Source organism: Marmota flaviventris, chromosome 15 (assembly GCF_047511675.1).
Source record: "Marmota flaviventris isolate mMarFla1 chromosome 15, mMarFla1.hap1, whole genome shotgun sequence".
NCBI classification, from domain to species: domain Eukaryota; kingdom Metazoa; phylum Chordata; class Mammalia; order Rodentia; family Sciuridae; genus Marmota; species Marmota flaviventris.
The window spans coordinates 37,240,848-37,263,158 of NC_092512.1; the positions used below are offsets into that span (position 1 = coordinate 37,240,848).

At 34.8% G+C, this 22,311-nt stretch overlaps 1 protein-coding gene across 10 annotated transcripts in view; it reads right to left on the bottom strand.

Moving 5' to 3' along the window:
- Vps13b (vacuolar protein sorting 13 homolog B) overlaps positions 1-22,311 on the bottom strand; it is a 757,361-nt gene that overhangs the window by 412,629 nt on the left and 322,421 nt on the right. For 9 of the 10 annotated variants that reach the window (XM_071602212.1, XM_071602213.1, XM_071602214.1 and 6 more), the window contains one exon: positions 12,301-12,448. The exons of the other annotated variant lie outside the window; for it this stretch is intronic. In XM_071602212.1, the coding sequence (XP_071458313.1) occupies positions 12,301-12,448 (148 nt within the window). The remainder of the gene's footprint in view (positions 1-12,300; positions 12,449-22,311) is intronic. 10 annotated transcript variants of the gene reach the window in all.

A 22,311-nucleotide genomic window follows, 5' to 3' on the forward strand; every position in this document is an offset into this window, starting at 1 on the left:
ATACAGAAAATATAGTGTATGTACATAATGAAGTTTTACTCCGCCATAAATTAGAATAAAGTTATACATCATTTGCTACTAAATAGATGGAAATGGAGAATATCATGCTAAGTGAAATAAGCCAGGCTCATAAAGCTGAGGATCAAAAGTCTTCTCTTTTATGCTAGAGAGAAATAAGAAATTTTAAAACAGAATCTCATTAAAATAGAATGGAGAACAGTGGAATACAGGAAAGAGATTGAGGAGTGGGAGGAAGAATGGGAAAGGTAAAAAAATTTGGTCATTTTCATTCGGTACTTGCTCTCCTTTCCCATTCCTTAAGGTTGCACCTACACAATGAAAACTTTTTCAGTTCCTAAGGTCTGTAGTAAAGGTTTCTTTCCTTAAAATTTCCTCAGTTCCAAAAACACACATTTCAGGGCACATTTCTCTTTCCATTTATAACTGAAATTTCATCACAAAGAAGTTATATCATGTGTTACTTGCAATTTTCCAAAGCACATAGCAGAGAAATGAGAATTCTTCAAAAACTGAAGATTATATTTGACTGCCTGACTACAGAAAAAATTTACCTCAATATCTTGAGCTAAACTGGAACTATTCTTATCATAATTCAGCATTTTAAACTATATTTAAATTTCTAAATTACTAGGAATATATACCAATAAAAACATACAAAAAGCTGCTAACTTCTTCTGAAAGTTCAATAAGTATCCATGGAAAATCTGAGAGAAAGATTAAAAGTGATAGGAAATCAATTAAAATCAATAAAAGGACAGGGAGTGAAGGTGATTAAACAATGTGATTTGTCTGGCCTTAAATAAAAATATCAAGAGAGAAAAAATTTTGCTCATTCCTATAATAACTACTTATGACATACTTGCTCAATGCCAGGAATCAGTTGTTAGAGTCTACAAACAAAAAAGAGAGCAAGTTACATAAGGCCTGTGACAAACATTCTAGAGGACATGGAAAAAAACCCCAAATAAACAGAAAAGATGTTAAGATTTATGAGGACAAGGAAAGAGGTAATAAGCCTGGGAATCTGGGGGAGAGAAATAGACCTATTTTAGAAAAAATGAGTATTGAAGTTTTCTTTACTGAAAAGGTAACACTTAAACTGAGACCTGGAATATGAAAAGTCCATAGCTATGAGAAGAGCAGAAACAACATAGGCAAAAAGTCCCAGGCAAGAAAAAGCATGATGAGGTCCACAAGGAGAGAGAATCTGTGTAAGCAAAAATGATAAAAGATGGAACAGAATAACGGGATAGAGGTTGTATCAGGGCTAACTCTTCAAGAGATGGTATGCAGTTTGGATTTTATATTAAGAACAATAAGAAGCAACTAACATGTTTTAAGCATTAGTGACATGATCTAATTTGAATCTGGAATAAGATGTCTCTTGCCACCATCTAAACAATGAAGTGGTAACTGAGAAAAGAGGATTAAAGAACATGGTATTACATCAGTAAGGCACCTTAGTACTATTCTCTACAAGAAATAATGTGGTTCTGACTAGGATTGCAGCATACAGACAAATAAAGAGATTCAACATATAATTTTGAAAGACAATGCACAGGAACAGAGATGCTAGGAAGGGGAATCCTGGAGTTATGCCTTGAAGCAACATGGTGACTGGTGGTGAAAGAGAGGTGTAGTTACAGATATATAAAAAGGCAGAGGTAACAAGACCTGTTAGGCTTCAGCAACATATAAGATATTAAGCAGAGATCTGTCAGAAAATAGATAGGAGACACTTTCATTTTTTTGTGTAACTCACCTGGTTTGTTATACTAGTTGCTTATTTCTATTCTCTTTTTTAAATTAAAGAGAAGGAAGAACATCAATGTGAAATAAATGTCATTTTGTATGAATGCATTGATACACTGGATTTTAAGCCAACTTGCAGAAGATCCAAAAGAGAAAAGAAAGAATAAAATCACTCCTCAAGGGCTATTAGATAAAATGTTTCACTATGCTTGAAGTTTACAGATTTCCTTTTAAAATTCAAACACTAAAAATGTGATCTTGATGTTATGAGTTGTGTTTTATAATGAACTTCCACATATATTGATACTATCACTCTAGAAAGCCCCCGGGAAATAATGGCTTTTGGATGCTGCAAGTCGGCGTGACATGGCATGTGAAATTGCATCTCATGCTGAGCCAACCAGGAAAATATATGTCATCACTATGTGACATTCAAAATTTCATCTGGAAGCTATAATCTTGTTCTGACTACTAAAACAGAGTGAAAAGACTGCACACAAAACAACTTGGTTGAATTTTTTTCTGAATTCTTGCCAGATCATATAAAACTAAAAGAGCATACTTATATCCCAAAAAATCCATATCTGAAAATCTTATAATGTACTTATTAACATCACAATGTATCTCAAGGAACTGTACAATTAATTAACATAATGATTCAAATCACATGTTATAACTCAAATTAATGAATTTCTGGGAAAATTTCTTTATAATGAAACCAATAACAGTGAAAATTAATAAATTGTGCAAATCAGAACTGAACTGTTCAAACTGCATACAACAAAAACACATCCTAATGAATTCTAGATAGGGAGAGGGGTGGGAGGGAAAAGGAGGGGGCAGGGGATTAGCATGGATGATGGAATGTGATAGACATCATCATCCAAAGTCATGTATAAAGACACTAATTGGTGTCAACATACTTTATATACAACCAGAGATATGAAAAATTGGGCTGTATACATGTAGCAAGAATTGTAATGCATTCTGCTGTCATTTTTTTTTAAATAAATTGGAGGAAATAAAAATCCTAATTCCTTTCCCCCAAATGAATAAACTGTAGGTTAAAACAAAACAAAAGTTCTTGGAGTGTAGCTCAGCGGTAAAGAGCTTGATTAACATGAATAAGGCCGTATGTTCCATCCCTAGCACAATTTGTCTTAAAGATCTCATATCTTATCTAGATTCTTTCCACCTTCCGTAGTTCATGTGTATAATATCTTCATAATTCATTTATCATCTTCCCATCAAAAATATGTGAATGTTACTGAGTCCAAATGTATCATACTTATGTTTTAAATATGCTGTGACTAATTGGAAAAGGAAAATTTAGTATATAGAAACTAAAATATTTAATTTCTGCTATCCTCTTATTTTCTGGTATTATATCTCATGCCCCTGTACTAAAGGATATATGACCCAGCCTGGGATGACACTGGGTCAATCACAGTACCTCATCTTTTTGGCCTTATTCACTGTTCAACAAAGGCACATGATCCAAGACAGCAAAATTTTCCTTGGGTACATTTTCAATAGGCAATGAACAAAATCTATTTCTCTTTTATCACAAATGATTAAGCTTGGGAGTTCAGAGGTACTACAGTCAACATACACTGTTATGCCAAGAAACGTATGTACAGTAAGAGAAAGTTTAGCCAACATGAAAAGACAAAGACCTGATAGTACAGAGTCTCTGGTAACAAGTCATCCTCCCCACCCCCCCAAAAAAATCCATCTTTGCCTTTTTGATCATTTTGCTTATGGGAATCAGTAAATAAATTCTCATCATCCACTTCCAAATACTGTTTATGTCTCTAATAATCAGAAAGTCTTTTCTAATTTAGGAATGTTTATTCCTGAGTGAAGAAATCACCTATCAATCAGAGGTCAAACCAGGCAATATGTCAGTAGTTGTACATGCCCTGCTTTAGCAACATCATTTTCTACCCTGCACAAATCCTCAAAAAGGTTTAAGCATATCACGGGGCTTATATTCCAACCTTATTTACTCAAGAACTATTCAACCTCTTTCCCCCCCCCCCCCTTTTTTTTTTAATTTGTTCTTTTTAGATACACATGGCAGTAGAGTGTATTACACATACATGGAGTACAGTTATTCTCATTAGGATCCCATGCCTGTGGTTGTACATGATGTGGAATTTTACTAGTGGTCTATACATATATGAACATAGGAAAGTCAACCTCATTCCCTTCTTAGCATCTGTTACATGGGTCTCAGTCCTCTCATTACCACATTCACTGGTCATTATTCCACTGACTCTCAGCCTAAGCCTGCAGACTTGAAGATAGTAGTACTGATCTTTTATTCTTCTGATCTTTTCTTCATTCAAGATTTCCTCAACTACCTCAGCCAATACTCTTTTAATTTTAACTTGAATTCTTGTGACCTGCAAAATGGTTCTATGAATGGTCTTGGAACAACCCAGTTCTCTTCTCTACTTGCTTGCAATTTTCAAGAGTAGTTATAGAATGTATAGGGAATACAACAGCCTGATAGGGAAGAACTGACCAGAACAAAAACTGCACACTTAAATGCTTTAGCCAGTGAGTCCCAAGAACTCAGAGTATAAAATACAGGGCAGTTACTTTCTAGGGTTTCTCAGTTGCAGTTCAGGTGGGGCATAAACCTCTGATGAGAAATGGCTTTCCTGGATAGTTTTTGGGTGCACTAAGAGTTGGGATCACAAAGAGTCCTAGGATTCTAGTGCCCCTTGCTTATCACGTGTAAGTAATTAATATAATTCATGTAACACATTTCACATGATTGTGTTCTGTCTCTTCGACAAGTTCATTGGTAACGAGTGAAGTGTAAGCCTGTTCTGAGGATGCTCCTAGAATCTGACTCCACATGTGAGGTTTTCTGTAGGTAAAATTAAACCTCCAAGTAAAACACTATAAAACAGCAGTGTCCTGCAAAAATGTGGTACACAAAACTAGATTATATATAGGACTGCTGGGCAAAATATGAGAACAGTTATTCACATTTTCTTTAAATATGAAAATCACAGTTTGGTAATATTTAATTAAGTTAACTTCTATATGTTAGAAGGCCACAGCCACACTGTTAAGTATAAATGAAGGAAGAGCAGACATTCAACAACAGGAAGGGATTAGAACAATCCTGCATTTGTTTTGTTACCAGTGGCATAATTCACATATAATCAGCATGATTAAGGAACATTCTAAATTTCATTAGGTTTTCTAAAGAAACTGTCACAATGTAGATACACAGACTGAATACAAAAGACATATAACAAATATAACAGTGATAAAAAATTATTTAAAAGAAAAGGCAATCATTTCCATTAAACTGGAATAAATAATTACCTTATATTTGGGAAGATGGAAATTTACTAGCCAGATATCAGCAAACCTTTGCAAAATGCACTGGAATGAAAATAAGGATGCTGAGTGCAGCTACTGATGACCTTTTCCCTTCTTAGATCTATGGATCTCAGTGAGGTGGCTTTTCACTAAAAAGCAATTGGTCTTGTTTGTTTTACTTTTGTTTCTTTCTTTTTTTATTGGTTTTAATTTTTAAATACATGACAGCAAAATGCATCACAATTCTTATTACACATATAGAACAATTTTTCATACCTCTGTCTGCATATAAACTGTTTGTACCAATTCATGTCTTCCATACACATACTTTGGATAATGATGTCTATCACATTCCACTATCCTTGCTAATCCCCTGCCCCCTCCCTTTCCCTCCCACCCCTCTTCCCTATCTAGAATTCATCTATTCCTCCCACATATATAAATATATAAATGATTATATATTTCTGTTTTCTTTAGATCCAGACTGGCTTGGGCCAAAATGTTTTGAAGGAGGAGGAGGAGGAGTGAAGCAGTGCCAATAGTAATCAAAGTACTTCAATAGAATAATTACTTTAAAGGGAAGTAATTTCCCAGCATTAAAATAATTTACCTTCTAAAGTTTTCTCTCTGACTACATTTAGAGGAACCTATATCCTACCTTCAAAATAAAAATGAAAATCAAAAAACTTGGACATACTAAAAAGAATCATACACAAACATATCTTCTGCTTTAGTCTTAGAGAAATGATAATGAAAAAATGGACCGAAAAGATAAGGGGAACAAGAGTTTGAAAAAAAAAAGTAAGTATCAGTCTTCATCTCAAAAACAAAGGTTCCAAGAAAAAATATCCATGCTAAAAAAAGGAGTAGTATGTTTAAGAATAAAAAACAATAAACCTAGTTTGCTTAACAAACTACTTTATTGGAATCAATCAAAAAATACTAACTACAATATACTACCTAAGACACATTAAAAAGTGTAATTATATCTATATCTCTCTATAAGCTGCTGATTTACTTAAAGAGTCCTCATAAGAACACTAGGAAAACAATGTGGTAAATACAAGTAAGCAATTGGTAGATAAAGCTATAAAGAGTTTTTTATCACCAAATAATCAAGGAAAAACTCAAAGCATTAAAGATTTCAAGTCTATGGCTACAAACACCCACACTATGTCAGTCTATGGCTGACAAATCAAAAGATTATCTGGGATCTTTAAAATTCTTAGGAAATTAACTTTTGAAAAGTGAACTACTTACAAACTTAAGCTGATTGTCCAGAATTCATGCAGAAACAACTTAAAAGGGAATTTTAAGTATCTTTTTTAAGCTCTGAAGATTGCTAATATTTTTCCCACATGAATTTTTGGTTTAGAAACAAAAATGATTTTTTTAAAAAATGGGAAATTTTCTTTTCTTATAAATGAGAAAATTTTTTTTAGATCTTCATTAAGTTCTCTGATGACATTCTGAATATTTCCAAACTGTTTTATTTTCTATGTGCATTATCAAACATACTTCATTTTATTTTGAACTTCTTTCTATTCTAAAAGGGGAAAACATTTCTAACCCTTATTTTGTCCCTGTGAGAATAAAATTAACTGCACATTTTATAAATGTCTGCTCTCATAGTTTAATATTTTCCAATGAAATTGTCTAATTAATAATAAAGGAATGGAATTTTAAGCTAAACTGTATGATTAAAGCAACTTCTAATATACATAAAACCACAAAAATGTATTTCTTCTATATTAATAATAATTCTTCATTGTAATTAGGAACATGTTTAACATTCAAAATCAAATTAAGATGGCTTGAGTATTTTTAGATGGCTTGAGTATTTTTAGATGATTAACTACTGGTGTGACTCATTTTGTTTATAATTCACAGTTCTTAAAAATTAGAAATTCAAGATATATCTCAGTGCCTCTGGAGCAACTACTACTATAGTAGCACAAATTGGTAGTCTCTCTATTTAAAATAATCCTAAAACAAAAACAAATAAACAACAAAAAAGAGATAATTCCCTTAAATGTTAAAAAAATTACACTGCCCATAACTACAATAATTTTTTTTAAATAGATTTTTAAACTTAGGCTGGGCACTCGGGTGCATGCCTATAATTCCAACAGCTTGGAAGACTGAGGCAAGAGGTTTGCAAGTCCAAAGCTAACCTCAGCAATTGAGCAGGACTCCTGTTTCAAACTAAAAATTAAAAAGGGCTGGGGATGTGGTTCAGGGATTAGATATCCCTGGGTGTAATCCCTGGTACTAATTAATTAATTAAAACTTGGAATAATATATACCATGATGAAAAATAGCAGTATAATATGTTTTGCTTTAATATACTGAATATACTCCATAAAATATATATATATATATAAAATAAAGGGCTACTTGAGAGTTTAGTTACCTAAACAATAACAAAACTGGTTAGTGATTGTATAGGCATAAACCAGTATTTAAAAAAATGTAATATGACCACTCCTACAATCTTAACCTAGTAGTGTTACCTTCTTAACCCTGTCTCAAAAGAAGTCATTCTCTCAAACATTAAACTCTGTATCTTTGCATCAGATTTTATTATCCTATTTATTTGTGACCTCACAGTATAAACTATCACATAATCATGACTTGACTTTATCTTTAATTTGCCTTTTCTCCTCTTCTTCTTCTCTATACCTACAGACATACCCAACTGTCCAAATAGTAACCTTTCATGAAAGAGCATTATATACAAACCATCCCCCTCCTCAATTCCCTAGCATCTAAAGTTCCTCTGGTCAACTGACCTCATAGTAAGAACCTATTTTTAAAAATTCATTGTTTAGTTGTCAGTGGATCTTTATTTTACTTGTGTATTTATACACAGAGCTGAGGATTGAACCCAGTATCTCACTTGTTTGAGGCAAGCACTCTACCACTGAGCCACAAGCCCGGCCCCTAAGAGCCTATTTTTATGGCCTCACTGTTTCTGAAGATTGTGTAGTGCATCACAGTTACTCACATTCTTTAAAAAGTCTTTTTAACTGTCTAATATAAATTTGTTGCTATGTTACCTACTTCTTATAATGATGCTTCTAAGTCTCCTCCATCATGAATTCCAATATGTCCACATAAGATGACTCTCAAACATTTATTTATTTGTTTGTTTATTTTTTATATTTATTTTTTAGGTAAAGATGGACACAACATAATGCCTTTATTTTTTTGTGGTGCTGAGGATCGAACCCAGGTCCCGCCCGTGCTAGGCGAGCACTCTACCGCTGAGCCACAATCCCAGCTCTCAAACATATATTTCATATTGCAAAAAATCTAAGCAACACTTCAAGCATGAAAGCATTTTTACCAGATTTGTCTTCTGATAGCCTCTTTAAAAGGAAGATTTTTTTCTCCTAATTTTATTCCAAAATTTAGTTTATTATGGTCCATTTTAAGTTACTGTGGCAAAGACTAATAAAAGACCTCTAACACATACTTTCCCCTTCTTTCTCAGAACAAATATTAGCCAGACACCTAACCTTAAAGAATACAGATTACATTCCTAGGGGATCCTTAGGTAGGTAAATATAATCATGTGACAAGCTTCTGGTCAAAAGTATGTAAACAAAAATGGGGCACAGGGAGTTTTTAAAGAAATAAGAAGTAGGCATCTTTTCTTGTTTCTGCTCACTGAAATTCACTTTATTAATAAATAAAAAAGTCATCATAGATCATAAGGCAAGCCTGACAATGGAGGCCACCCACAGTGAAATAAAAGACTACCTGGAGTCATGATTTTAGAGTACCATAATAGATTTGAGGTGTCTATTCAAACTTTCATGTGAGAGAAATAAAATTCAGTCTTGTTTAAACCACTGATATTTAGAGTTTTCAGAATTATTCAGACAAATTTAAATCAATCCTAAATTATACAGCCATATTATGAAACTATTCCTTAGACTTAAAACACTATATTTTAAAATAAGGTTAAAAAATACAGTCAAAAGATTCTACCAAATAATCAAAGCTCACTCCCAAAAGATTTTGTAAGAGGAGAAAGAAGAGTAAGAAATGCTTCACTATCCATAATGTAAACAAATTACCTGTTAACAGATTTTTCATTATCTTCCAAAACTAGATAATCTTAAGAGAGATTTTTCTATGAGCCTGAAAAAACTTTGAAACATATATTTGTTTTACTTTGATAGAAGTATCAATGACTCTGGAATATATTTAAGGACATATCAAGGGAAAAAATATCAGCTGTAAGTGTTTCATTTTTGAGGATCATCTAGGAACTTAACTGTGCACCATTAATATGATACCAATGCTCGTGATACTGGTAAGGTGTTTCTCAGGAGTATCCATCTTGTGAACTCTGATGAAAATTCTTCACTATCCTAATGCTATGGGAATGGAATGCAAATTTAGAATATACCCTTGATTTAAAAAAAAAAAAGGCACTGTGAAGGTATTACAGAGGAAACAGTAGACAAGTAAACTGGCATAGATCTGATTCTCAGGGCTGACTATGTCATTAATAAAGAATAACCATAGAAAGCCTACTACATTATGGCACTATTATTTTTTTAAAAATTCTCATTAAACAACTTTTTAACCATGAATAAATGAATTGACCTATCTCAAAGATCACTATGGCTCTGTACATTTTCCCCCCATTATTATTCTGATGCTTTATTTTGGCATGTTTCTATCACTTTGTTTTCAGGTTTGCTGATTTCTACTTCCGCGATGTCTAAAGTACTTCTAGCTTTACTGCATTATTTTTTAAATTGTGGATATTGTCTCTCTCATATCTAGAGTTGGGTCTGGGTCCTTTTGATGCCTTCCATTTCTTCCTCAATATGTCCATGTTGAATCCTTCAACATGGTTATCATACCTGTTTTACATATAAGTATTTAATGAACCTGCTAATTCTACTATGTATGTCATTTCTCTATTTCTATTGGCTAGTTTCTCTTGGCGGGAGGAGTAGTTTTCCACTTCTTTACAACTGAGATACAATTTTTTTTTAATTTTTAAATTGTCACTTAAGGAGTATCCTGCTTTTTAATATTTTCATCTCTATTACAGACATTGTTTATGCTTTCATAGAGAGAAAGTAATGATTAACAATAGGGAATTAGATTTTTTGCTTTTATTCTTTTCCTCACTGAAAAAAATCACTATTAAATTCTTATAAAAACATGAAGACATATAGTAAAGAAAGTAATTCTTAGACAACTGATACCATTTGTTAATTAATATGACTGATATGAATTTAAATATAAAATTTTTCCATGCATATGCAGGTGCATCTCAAAATTTATGAGTTTTATATAATTCTATATTTTGTATTTTCATTTACAAACATTTTCTATAATCATTAATCATCCTTAGCAATTATTTTAAGTCAATTATCAAATGTGATTTAAAGAACAGGACTAAATGGTAAGACAAGATAAAAATAAATGGTTGATATGTATACATAAAGTTATTTTCTTTAATTGTGTACATTTTTAAGTGAATAAATTATATTAGAGCAAAGATAATACATCAAAACTAACTACTTTCTAATTATTTTTTATCATCTGTACTCTTTCTTTTTTTAATTAGGTATATATGACAGCAGAATGCATTTTGACTCATTGTACATAATTGCAGCACAACTTTACATTTCTATGGTTGTACATGATGTAGTGTCCCTCCATATATGCAGTCATACTTGTATCTAGGGTAATAATGTCTATCTCATTCCACCATCTATCCCATCCCCACACCCCCTCCCCAACTCTCCCTCCCCTCCCCTTTGCCCCAAAGTTCCTCCATTTTTCCCATGTCCTCACATTATGGATCAGCATCCACTTACTAGAGAGAACATTCCGCTTTTCTTTCAATGATTCAATACTGAGTATACACATTTTAATCAATTGTAAATAAAATATCAACACAATAAAGAGATGATGGATATTGACAGGTAGAAGTCTAACTCCTCCTCTTAAACATTATGTTGGCGAGACTTTCCTCATGTACACAATCAATTTAAGGTCCTTAAGAAAGGGATCATATCTTGTTTATGCACTCAATCTCACTTAACACAGAGCCTTGCCCATCACAAACACTCAACGACTGGTACTGATTTTTTGCAATTTAAATCTTTATCAATGTGGTTGGGAATATCTGAATAATATAAAAAAAAGCTAAACATTTAAAGAAAAATATAAAATTAACTGAAGAAAGGTGGCCCATCATCATAAAAACCAGAAATTAAAGAGAAAGAACACTGACAATGCAATCATAAAGTATATTCCTTATTATACAAACGTCAATGAACCATTTTATGGAAAAATACTTGTACTTTACATTTGCATAAATGATCTATCTATTAATTTGAGATAAAAAAATAGAAAAGAATATTGTGTACACTGTATAGTGGCTTTCAAGAATTCACTTAGTCTGGCACGGTGGTGCTTGCCTGTAATCCCAGTGGTTCGGGAGGCTGAGAAAAAGAGGATCATGAGTTCAAACCCAGTCTCAGCAATATCTAGGCACTAAGCAACTCAATGAGAGCTGTCTCTAAATAAAATATGAAATACGGCTGGGGATGTGGCTCAGTGCCTAAGTGCCCTGAGTTCAATCCCTGGTACTCTCCCCACAAAAATCACTTAAATATAGAACAATACTCTTAAGAGACAATGCTCTGTGGGTGGCTTGTGTTTCTGCTTATTTTGTAAAAACAGACACTGGCTTTTCTTCCCAACTGTGTTTTCAGGATATCTGAATAGTGAACAGTCTCAGCAAACAGAGATGCCATCTGCCTTTCTGAAAAAAAGGGCAATTGTGCTTAGAGTCTTGAAAAGTAGACATAAAACCTCCCATCAGAGGAAAGGGCATGCATGCTTTCTATCATTATAAAATGTTCAGCTCCTTAAATTTAAGATTCCTCTCCAGTAACATAAACCACCATATATAGGTATAACCTGGCCCTTATTCACGTCACCCTGTAGGAACTGGGTTTAGAACACTAAGAGAAAAAAATGCTACTATTCGGATTTTTGCTAATGTACATAACAAAGTCCATTCTCTTCATCCCTAGAGTGTCATTACTTCAGCCAGCATCCATAAAATCCAGGTGGGCTAACTTGTTAAGTTTAGAAGCACAGTAAAACCAAAGACCCTTTAAAGTTCTTGACACATACCTGTTATTGTTTTTGTTTTTATAGGGCTGCTGGCATATTCAGAGGCCTGATATGACTGCTGTTTTGCCATGGGTGCACTTCCAACAGACAGTTCATCCTCCTTCCTTCTGCTAATTGGCATAACAAGAGGAACAGCTACCACAGGTTGCTGAAAGAGCCAAAAAGGGGATGGGGGTATTATTGCCTTTCTTAAGAAGGGAAGGCTAAACACTGCATCCTTGAGGACAATCCTTCACAATATGGGGTTGACAACTTAATAAAATATTTTAAATCATTTTCCCCTTGTTTCCTTCATCTCTTTCTTTGTTTCTTATATAGCAGGCGCCCCCATCCTCAGGGAATATGTTCCAAGATTCCCAGTGAATGTATGACACAGACCATAGTCCCAAACCTTGGCTCTCCATATCCATGGGTTCTACGTATATATGGTCAACCAAACATGGGTCAAAAATATTTACAGAAAAAAACTATCTCTACTGATCATGTAACACACCTTTTTTAAAATATCATATTCCTAAACAAAACATATTTACAATCATTTACATTTTTTAGGTACTATAAATAATACAGCGATGATATAAAGTATACAAAAGAATGTATGAAGGTTATATGCAAATATTACGTCATTTTATATAAGGGAAGATTTTGGTATGGGGGGTAATCCTGAAGTCAATCCCTCATGTATATTTGAGGAACAACTGTATATTTTTTTCCTATACATAAACTTATAATAAAGTTTAATTTTAAACTATGAATAATAGATACTAATAAAAATAAAATAATTACAACACATAAGATATTTAAACTTAAGCATTTTTATTTCTAGAATTTTTCATTTAATATTTTCAAATCATGGTTATTAATTCTATGTGAAAACCATAAGAGATTGCAAGTACTCAGTTAAAATAAGCAGTAATAAGAAATATGACGCTAATATGGAATGGTAAAATCAAAATCAAAAAATGGTAAAATCAAATTTCCTTGGGAAATTACAACTCCAAACAAATGGAATGTTATTGTAAAATTTATAAAATAATTATTTATGTTAATATGAACAGTCCTATTTTTAAGACACACTAAGAAATATATCTATATATATGTATACATATATATTATCTGACAATATATCTATGTGTGTGTGTGTGTGTGTATATATATATATATATATATATATATATATATATATATATATATATAAATAATCTGACAAAGGATAACCATAGCATATTTAGAAAGCAAAGAAAAATACCTACAGTTGCACAAAGCTGGAAAACATTATGATTTTATGTTGAATGCATGAGTGCTGAGCTGGACAATAAAGCAGCTGTTTCATCTTTGGTTATTGAAATAAAGTCTGATGTTATTGCTGATGACTCCCCAAATAATTTTGTCAGATTTTTGGCAAAAAGCGGGGGCATTTTTCAGTATTCTGTAGGATCAAAGATCAGTGTGGAACTGGGTGGAAAATAATCATCAAATGTTAGGTTTTAGCCATAACAGAAAAAAAATTGCAACTTGGGAAACAACAGATGATAACTGTAGGATGGCTATATCAGAGCTTGAAATACAGCTGCATCTGACAGGCATGGTCATGATGCAGTGAGTCTAGTGTTATTCTCAACATCACAAAGAATAAAGTTTACAGGTACATAAATAGAGAAATGAGGGGGAATGGCAAATTATCTTATAAGTTGCTAAATGGACTGGCAAAATGATAAGAAATTTGAAAACAGGAAAATGAAATGATTATTTATATATTTAAATATAATAACATATTCAATATTGTGTTTTATTTAATAATATACTTAATGTTTTAAATTGCAGCTGAGACTTTAGTCAAACAATACTTAAAACAAATATAAATAGGAAACAGCTTTTTAAGACCTACGTGAGGTATATTCGGCACATCACAAATTTCAATCATTTACAAGTCCTCATCTATAAAATAGGGGGGCGGGCATGTTTACTAGAAAATTACTTTATGTTCAAATAGTGACTTCATAATCCCTTAAATTCTGTCCATCATTTACATTCCTAGAGTATAACCAAGCACTATAGGAAATTATAATCAAGTTCAGGATTAAATCAGAAAATTTATGTATTATGTAGTGTGACATGGAACTCAAGCACTGCAGCTGAAAGATTAATGAAAGCCATGGTATACCCAACAACAATACCAAAATGTCTTTGGGTGACTGAAATTTTGAGTGTTTTTTTACTTACATGAAAATCAAAAACTCTTGAGAGTACTGCTCTTGTAGGTCTTGTAAATGGCTATATATAAAATACCTATAATGGTACCCAACAAAGCCTCAATAATATCCACTGAATGACTGCTAATATAGGAACTATGTATTATTCACAACATGATACAGGAAAAGAAGTTAGACAAGTGTTTCCTTCTACTGTTCAGGAAATATGGTTACACCAGTCAAAAATATCAAAAGAAGCAATATTTATATTTAGTTACTTTCTATTGCTTCACTTGGAATGATACAGCAGATTCCTCAAAATTTCTGTTGCATACTGGCCCCAGATCTGTCCTATCCTTTCTCCATCAATGTACTACCTAAAGCTTTTCAGACTTCCCTTTTTTGTAATTTATTTTTTAAAAAAATATTTATTTTTTGGTTATGGCTGGACATAATACCTTTATTTTATTTATTTATTTTTATGTGGTGCTGAGGATTGAACCCAGGGCCCTGCATGTGCTGGACAAACACTCTACTGCTAAGCCACAACCGCAGCCCCCTATAATTTATTATTATCAAAAGAGGCTTATAAAGAATCAGATAATATCCACATTCCTATTTTACTGCATTAACAATGACTATTAACATTTTATCATATTACCCCTTCCTCCAATATTCAATCATTATCATGTTATTTGTACAAGTCCTTCAAATTAGTTTTTAACATTTATTTTTAACTATACACTCACACACATATTTATTAAGGCTCATTTGGAAAATATATACAAGTGCTCTCAAACAGCATATATCCTTGAGAAATTCCTTTTGCATTAAGCATAATTTTGAGACATTATACCAAGAAATATTAGATGTTAGTAAATAAGTCATATGAACAGGACATGCTTTATCCCTACTTCTTCACAGGCATTTAGGTTATTTCCAGCTTTACACTATGAGTATGCAATGATGTCTTGTAGATGGTTCCTAAAGCTTTACCTGAATGTCTAAGAGCATACCTACATAAAGAGGTAGAATTTGAAGGTTATACGGTATGCCCATTTTCATTGGTATTAGATATTGCCCAAATGTATTTATTTTCACTGACAACTGAACTAATCATTCTGTACATTTCTACCAATATTGCATATTGGCAATCTTTTTACCCAAGAGAATTTAAAAGTAAAGAAGAATGGTCAACAGCTGAAAAATTAGAGAGATGGGTGAAGGGAACTTATTTAATACACTATTGTCCCAACTGTACATGATAAAAAATTAAAATTATAATAGTATTTTTAGAAATAACTTTTTGGTTATTGCTGAACTATGCTAAAAGAGTAATGTTGAAAGCAATCTGGCACTATAACCAACTTAAAGTAAGCTTTAAAATGCCAAATTATGTGCATACAACTACTAATTACACTTCTAAAAATATACTTAAAAAATATTTTTAGATGTAGATAGACACAATACCTTTATTGTTTATTTTTTATGTGGTGCTGAGGATCGAACCTGGTGCCTCACACATGTTAGGCAAGCACTTTACCACTGAGCCACAACCCCAGTACCTAAAAATATACTTTTTTTTAACTTTATTTCATTTATTTATATGTGGTGCTGAGGATCGAACCCAGGGCATTGCACATGTGAGGCGAGCACTCTACCAATGAGCCATAACCCCAAAATATACTTTTTAATAAAGAAGAATGCAAAGTTTTAGATATGAAGATCTTTATTCCAATATTATTTGCAACCCTGAGTGAGAAGGATAATGGATATGTACTAGCTTTCTTTAAACAAAGATATTATTTTGAACACAGAATTTAAATTTAAATTTTAAAAGTAAAAAAAATAATAAAAAGAAAAACAAAAGCCCTTGAATATGCTTAATTGTCAATTAAATGAATGTCTAATTTACTTAAATAAGCTGCCAGAACATTCAAATACATTTTAGAGGATATCTATGTTATGCTAGAAATAACTGTATCACTTAAAAAACAATCACCACCAACAACAACTACCAAAAAAAGAACAGAAAAAAAAATTACCAAGGATTTACAATGAAAACTATTCTCCAATGGTTCCTGCCACTTGTCTCACTACTCTAGTATCCACTGTCTATATTCTGTAAGAGTAAACTTTCTAAAATCAAAATGTTTATATCAGCTTTCAATATATCTTTTTATATTTTAGGATAAAGTCTCAATAAAATAGCATTATAAATAAAATTCTGAGACCGGTGGATCAGGCCCAGCGGCGTGGTACACACGTCACCCCAATTGGAATAGGGGCAGAGCAGAGCCGCCACCCGCGCCCGAAAGGTAGGCAGACCTGCGACCGACCAGCAGAACAGGCCCAGTGGCCTGCTGGCGCGACAGACACGTCACCCCATTTGGAGTAGGGGCAGAGCAGAGCCGCTGCCCGTGCCCGCAAGGTAGGCAGACCTGCGACCGACCCGTGAAACAGGCCCAGCGGCCAGCAGAAGTGTTAGGCACGTCACCCCAATTGGAGTAGGAGCAGAGCAGAGCCTTCGCCCGCGCCCGAAACAGGCCCAGCGGTCCGCAGGTGTGGTAGACAAGTCACACCAATTGGAGGAGGGGCAGACCAGAGCCGCTGCCTGCGCCTGCAAGGTAGGCAGACCTGCGACAGACCGGCGGATCAGGCCCAGCGGCCTACCGGCATGGTACACACGTCACCCCAATTGGAGTAGGGGCAGAGCAGAGCCGCCGCCCGTGCCCGCAAGGTAGGCAGACCTGCGACCGACCGGTGGAACAGGCCCAGCGGCCGGCCGGGGTGGAAGGCACGTCACCCCAATTGGAGTAGGAGCAAAGCAGAGCCTTCGCTCGCGCCCGGAACATACCCAGCGGACCGTGGGTGTGGTAGACAAGTCACACCAATTGGAGGAGGGGCAGAGCAGTGCTGCCGCCTGAACCTGCAAGGTAGGCAGACCTGCAACCGACGAGCGGATCAGGCCCGGTGGTCTGCCGGCGTGGTACACAAGTCACCCCAATTGAAGTAGGGGCAGAGCAGAGCTTTCGCCCGCGCCTGGGACAGGCCAAGCGGCCCGCCGGCACGGTAGCCACGTCACCCCAATTGGAGTAGGGGCAGAGCAGAGCTGCCTCCCGCGCCCGGAATAAGCCCAGCGACTCGCGGGCGTGGTAGACACATCACCCCAAGTGGAGTAAGGGCAGAGCAGTGCCGCCGCATGCGCCTGCAAGGTAGGCAGACCAGCGACCGACCGGCAGAACAGGCCCAGGGGTCCGCGGGCGTGGTAGACACGTCACACCAATTGGAGGAGGGGCAGAGCAGAGCCGCCGTCCGCGCCTGCAATGTAGGCAGACCGCCGCCCGACCCTGCAAGAGAGACTTTTCAACTATACAAGAGCAATATAAATATATAGGGGGGAAAATTTTTCAAAAACACAACAGTTTCACCAAGCAGAAAGAAACGCAAGCAGTATGAAAAGACAAGGAAAGAAAGGACCACAAGCAATGCAGGTCAACTCAACTTTAGAAGAGGTAACAGCTGCAGCAGATGGAATGTCAGATAAAGAATTCAGGATATACATGCTTCAGATGATCTGGAGTCTCAAGGAAGACATTAGACAGCAAAATCAGACAATGAAAGATCACTTCGACAATGAATTACACAAACAAATCCAGGAAGCAAAGATCAACTATACAGGGAGATAGAGGTTATTAAAAACAAAAAAACAGAAATCCTAGAAATGCAGGAAGCAATAAACCAAATTAAAAACTCAATTGAGAATACTACCAGCAGAGTAGATCACTTAGAAGATAGAACATCAGACAATGAAGACAAAGTATTTCAACTTGAAAAGAACATAGACAGCTCAGCAAGACTGTTAAGAAACCATAAGCAGAACATCCAAGAAATATGGGATAACATAAAGAGACCAAACTTAAGAGCCATTGGGATACAGGAAGGAATAGAGGTCCAAACCAAAGGAATGAGCAATCTATTCAATGAAATAATACGAGAAAACTTCCCAGACTTGAAGAATGAGACAGAATCCCAAATCCTAGAAGCCTACAGGACGCCGAATGTGCAAAATCATAAGAGATCCACACCTAGACACATTATAATGAAGATGCCCAACATACAGAATAAGGAGAGAATTTTAAAAGCTACAAGAGAAAGGAAGCAGATTACATTTAGGGGTAAGCCAATCAGGATAACAGCTGATCTTTCAACACAGACTCTGAAAGCTAGAAGATCCTGGAATAACATATTTCAAACACTGAAAGAAAATGGGTTCCAAACAAGAATTGTGTATCCAGCGAAATTAAGCTTCAGGATGGAAGATGAAATTAAAACCTTCCACGATAAACAAAAGTTAAAAGAATTTGCAGCTAGAAAACCATCTCTTCAAAACATCCTTAGCAAAACATTACAGGAAGAGGAAATGGAAAATAACAATGAAAACCAACAGTGGGAGGTAGTACAGGAAAGGGGGGGAAATAATCAAAGAGGAAAACAAACCATGTTTAGTTACATAAATAAACAAATATGGCTGGAAGAACAACCCATATCTCAATAATAACCCTAAATGTTAATGGCTTAAACTCACCAATTAAGAGACACAGGCTAGTAGAATGGATCACAAAACAAGACCCAACAATATGCTGCCTACAGGAGACGCATTTGATAGGAAAAGACATACATAGGCTGAAGGTGAAAGGTTGGGAAAAATCATATCACTCATATGGGCTTCGGAAACAAGCAGGAGTGTCCATACTCATATCAAATAAAATAGATTTCAAGCCCAAGTTAATCAAGAGGGATAAAGAGGGACACTACATACTGCTCAAGGGAACCATACACCAACAAGACATAACAATCATAAATAAATATGCCCCCCAAAATGGTGCAGCTATGTTCATCAAACAAACTCTTCTCAAGTTCAAGAGTCTAATAGACCACCATACAATAATCATGGGAGACTTCAACACACCTCTCTCACCACTGGACAGATCTTCCAAACAAAAGTTGAATAAGGAAACTATAGAACTCAATAACACAATTAATAACCTAGACTTAATTGACATATATAGAATATACCACCCAACATCAAGCAGTTACACTTTTTTCTCAGCAGCACATGGATCCTTCTCAAAAATAGATCATATATTATGTCACAGGGAAACTCTTAGACAATATAAAGGAGTAGAGATAATACCAAGCATCTTATCTGATCATAAGGGAATGAAACTGAAAATCAACGATAAAAGAAGGAAGGAAAAATCATGCATCACTTGGAGAATGAACAATAGGTTACTGAATGATCAATTGGTTATAGAAGACATCAAGGAGGAAATTAAAAAATTCTTAGAGATAAATGAAAACACAGACACAACATATCGGAATCTAAGGGACACATTGAAAGCAGTTCTAAGAGGAAAATTCATTGCTTGGAGTTCATTCCTTAAAAAAAGAAAAAACCAACAAATAAATGATCTCATACTTCATCTCAAAATCCTAGAAAAAGAAGAGCAAAACAACAGCCAAAGAAGTAGAAGGCAAGAAATAATTAAAATCAGAGCTGAAATTAATGAAATCGAAACAAAAGAAACAATTGAAAAAACTGACAAAACTAAAAGTTGGTTCTTTGAAAAAATAAATGAAATCGACACACCCTTAGCCATGCTAATGAAGAGAAGAAGAGAGAGAACTCAAATTACTAGCATACGGGATGAAAAAGGCAATATCACAACAGACACTTCAGAAATACAGAAGATAATCAGAAATTATTTTGAAACCTTATACTCCAATAAATTAGAAGATAGTGAAGGCATCGATAAATTTCTTAAGTCATTTGATCTGCCCAGATTGAGTCAGGAGGATATAGACAACCTAAACAGACCAATATCAATTGAGGAAATAGAAGAAACTATCAAAAGATTACCAACTAAGAAAAGCCCAGGACCGGATGGGTATACAGCAGAGTTTTCAAAACCTTTAAAGAGGAACTAATACCAATACTTTTCAAGCTACTTCAGGAAATAGAAACAGAGTGAGAACTTCCAAATTCATTCTACGAGGCCAACATCACCCTGATTCCTAAACCAGAAAAAGACACTTCAAAGAAAGAAAACTACAGACCAATATCTCTAATGAACCTAGATGCAAAAATCCTCAATAAAATTCTGGCGAATCAGATACAAAAACATATCAAAAAAATTGTGCACCATGATCAAGTAGGATTCATCCCTGGGATGCAAGGCTGGTTCAATATACGGAAATCAATAAATGTTATTCACCACATCAATAGACTTAAAAATAAGAACCATATGATCATCTCGATAGATGCGGAAAAAGCATTCGACAAAGTACAGCATCCCTTTATGTTCAAAACTCTAGAAAAACTAGGGATAACAGGAACATACCTCAATGTTGTAAAAGCAATCTATGCTAAGCCTCAGGCTAGCATCATTCTGAATGGAGAAAAAGTGAAGGCATTCCCTCTAATATCTGGAACAAGACAGGGATGCCCTCTCTCACCACTTCTGTTCAACATAGTTCTCGAAACACTGGCCAGAGCAATTAGACAGACGAAAGAAATTAAAGGCATAAAAATAGGAAAAGAAGAACTTAAATTATCACTATTTTCAGGAGACATGATTCTATACCTAGCAGACCCAAAAGGGTCTACAAAGAAATTATGAGAGCTAATAAATGAATTCAGCAAAGTGGCAGGATATAAAATCAACACGCATAAATCAAAGGCATTCCTGTATATCAGCGACAAATCCTCTGAAATGGAAATGAGGACAACCACTCCATTCACAATATCTTCAAAAAAAATAAAATACTTGGGAATCAACCTAACAAAAGAGGTGAAAGACTTATACAATGAAAACTACAGAACCCTAAAGAGAGAAATAGAAGAAGGTCTTAGAAGATGGCAAAATATACCCTGTTCATGGATAGGCAGAACTAACATCATCAAAATGGCGATATTACCAAAAGTTCTCTATAGGTTTAATGCAATGCCAATCAAAATCCCAACGGCATTTCTTGTAGAAATAGAGAAAGCAATCATGAAATTCATATGGAAAAATAAAAGACCCAGAATAGCAAAAACAATGCTAAGCAGGAAGTGTGAATCAGGCGGTATAGCAATACCAGACTTCAAACTATACTACAGAGCAATAGTAACAAAAACAGCATGGTACTGGTACCAAAACAGGCGGGTGGACCAATGGTACAGAATAGAGGACACAGAAACCAATCCACAAAACTACAACTATCTTATATTTGATAAAGGGGCTAAAAGCATGCAATGGAGGAAGGATAGCATCTTCAACAAATGGTGCTGGGAAAACTGGAAATCCATATGCAACAAAATGAAACTGAATCCCTTTCTCTCGCCATGCACAAAAGTTAACTCAAAATGGATCAAGGAACTTGATATCAAATCAGAGACTCTGCACCTGATAGAAGAAAAAGTTGGCTACGATCTACATACTGTGGGGTCGGGCTCCAAATTCCTCAATAGGACACCCATAGCACAAGAGGTAATAACTAGAATCAACAAATGGGACTTACTCAAACTAAAAAGTTTTTTCTCAGCAAAAGAAACAATAAGAGAGGTAAATAGGGAGCCTACATCCTGGGAACAAATATTTACTCCTCACACTTCAGATAGAGCCCTAATATCCAGAGTATACAAAGAACTCCAAAAATTAGACAATAAGATAACAAATAACCCAATCAACAAACGGGCCAAGGACCTGAACAGACACTTCTCAGAGGAGGACATACAATCAATCAACAAGTACATGAAAAAATGCTCATAATC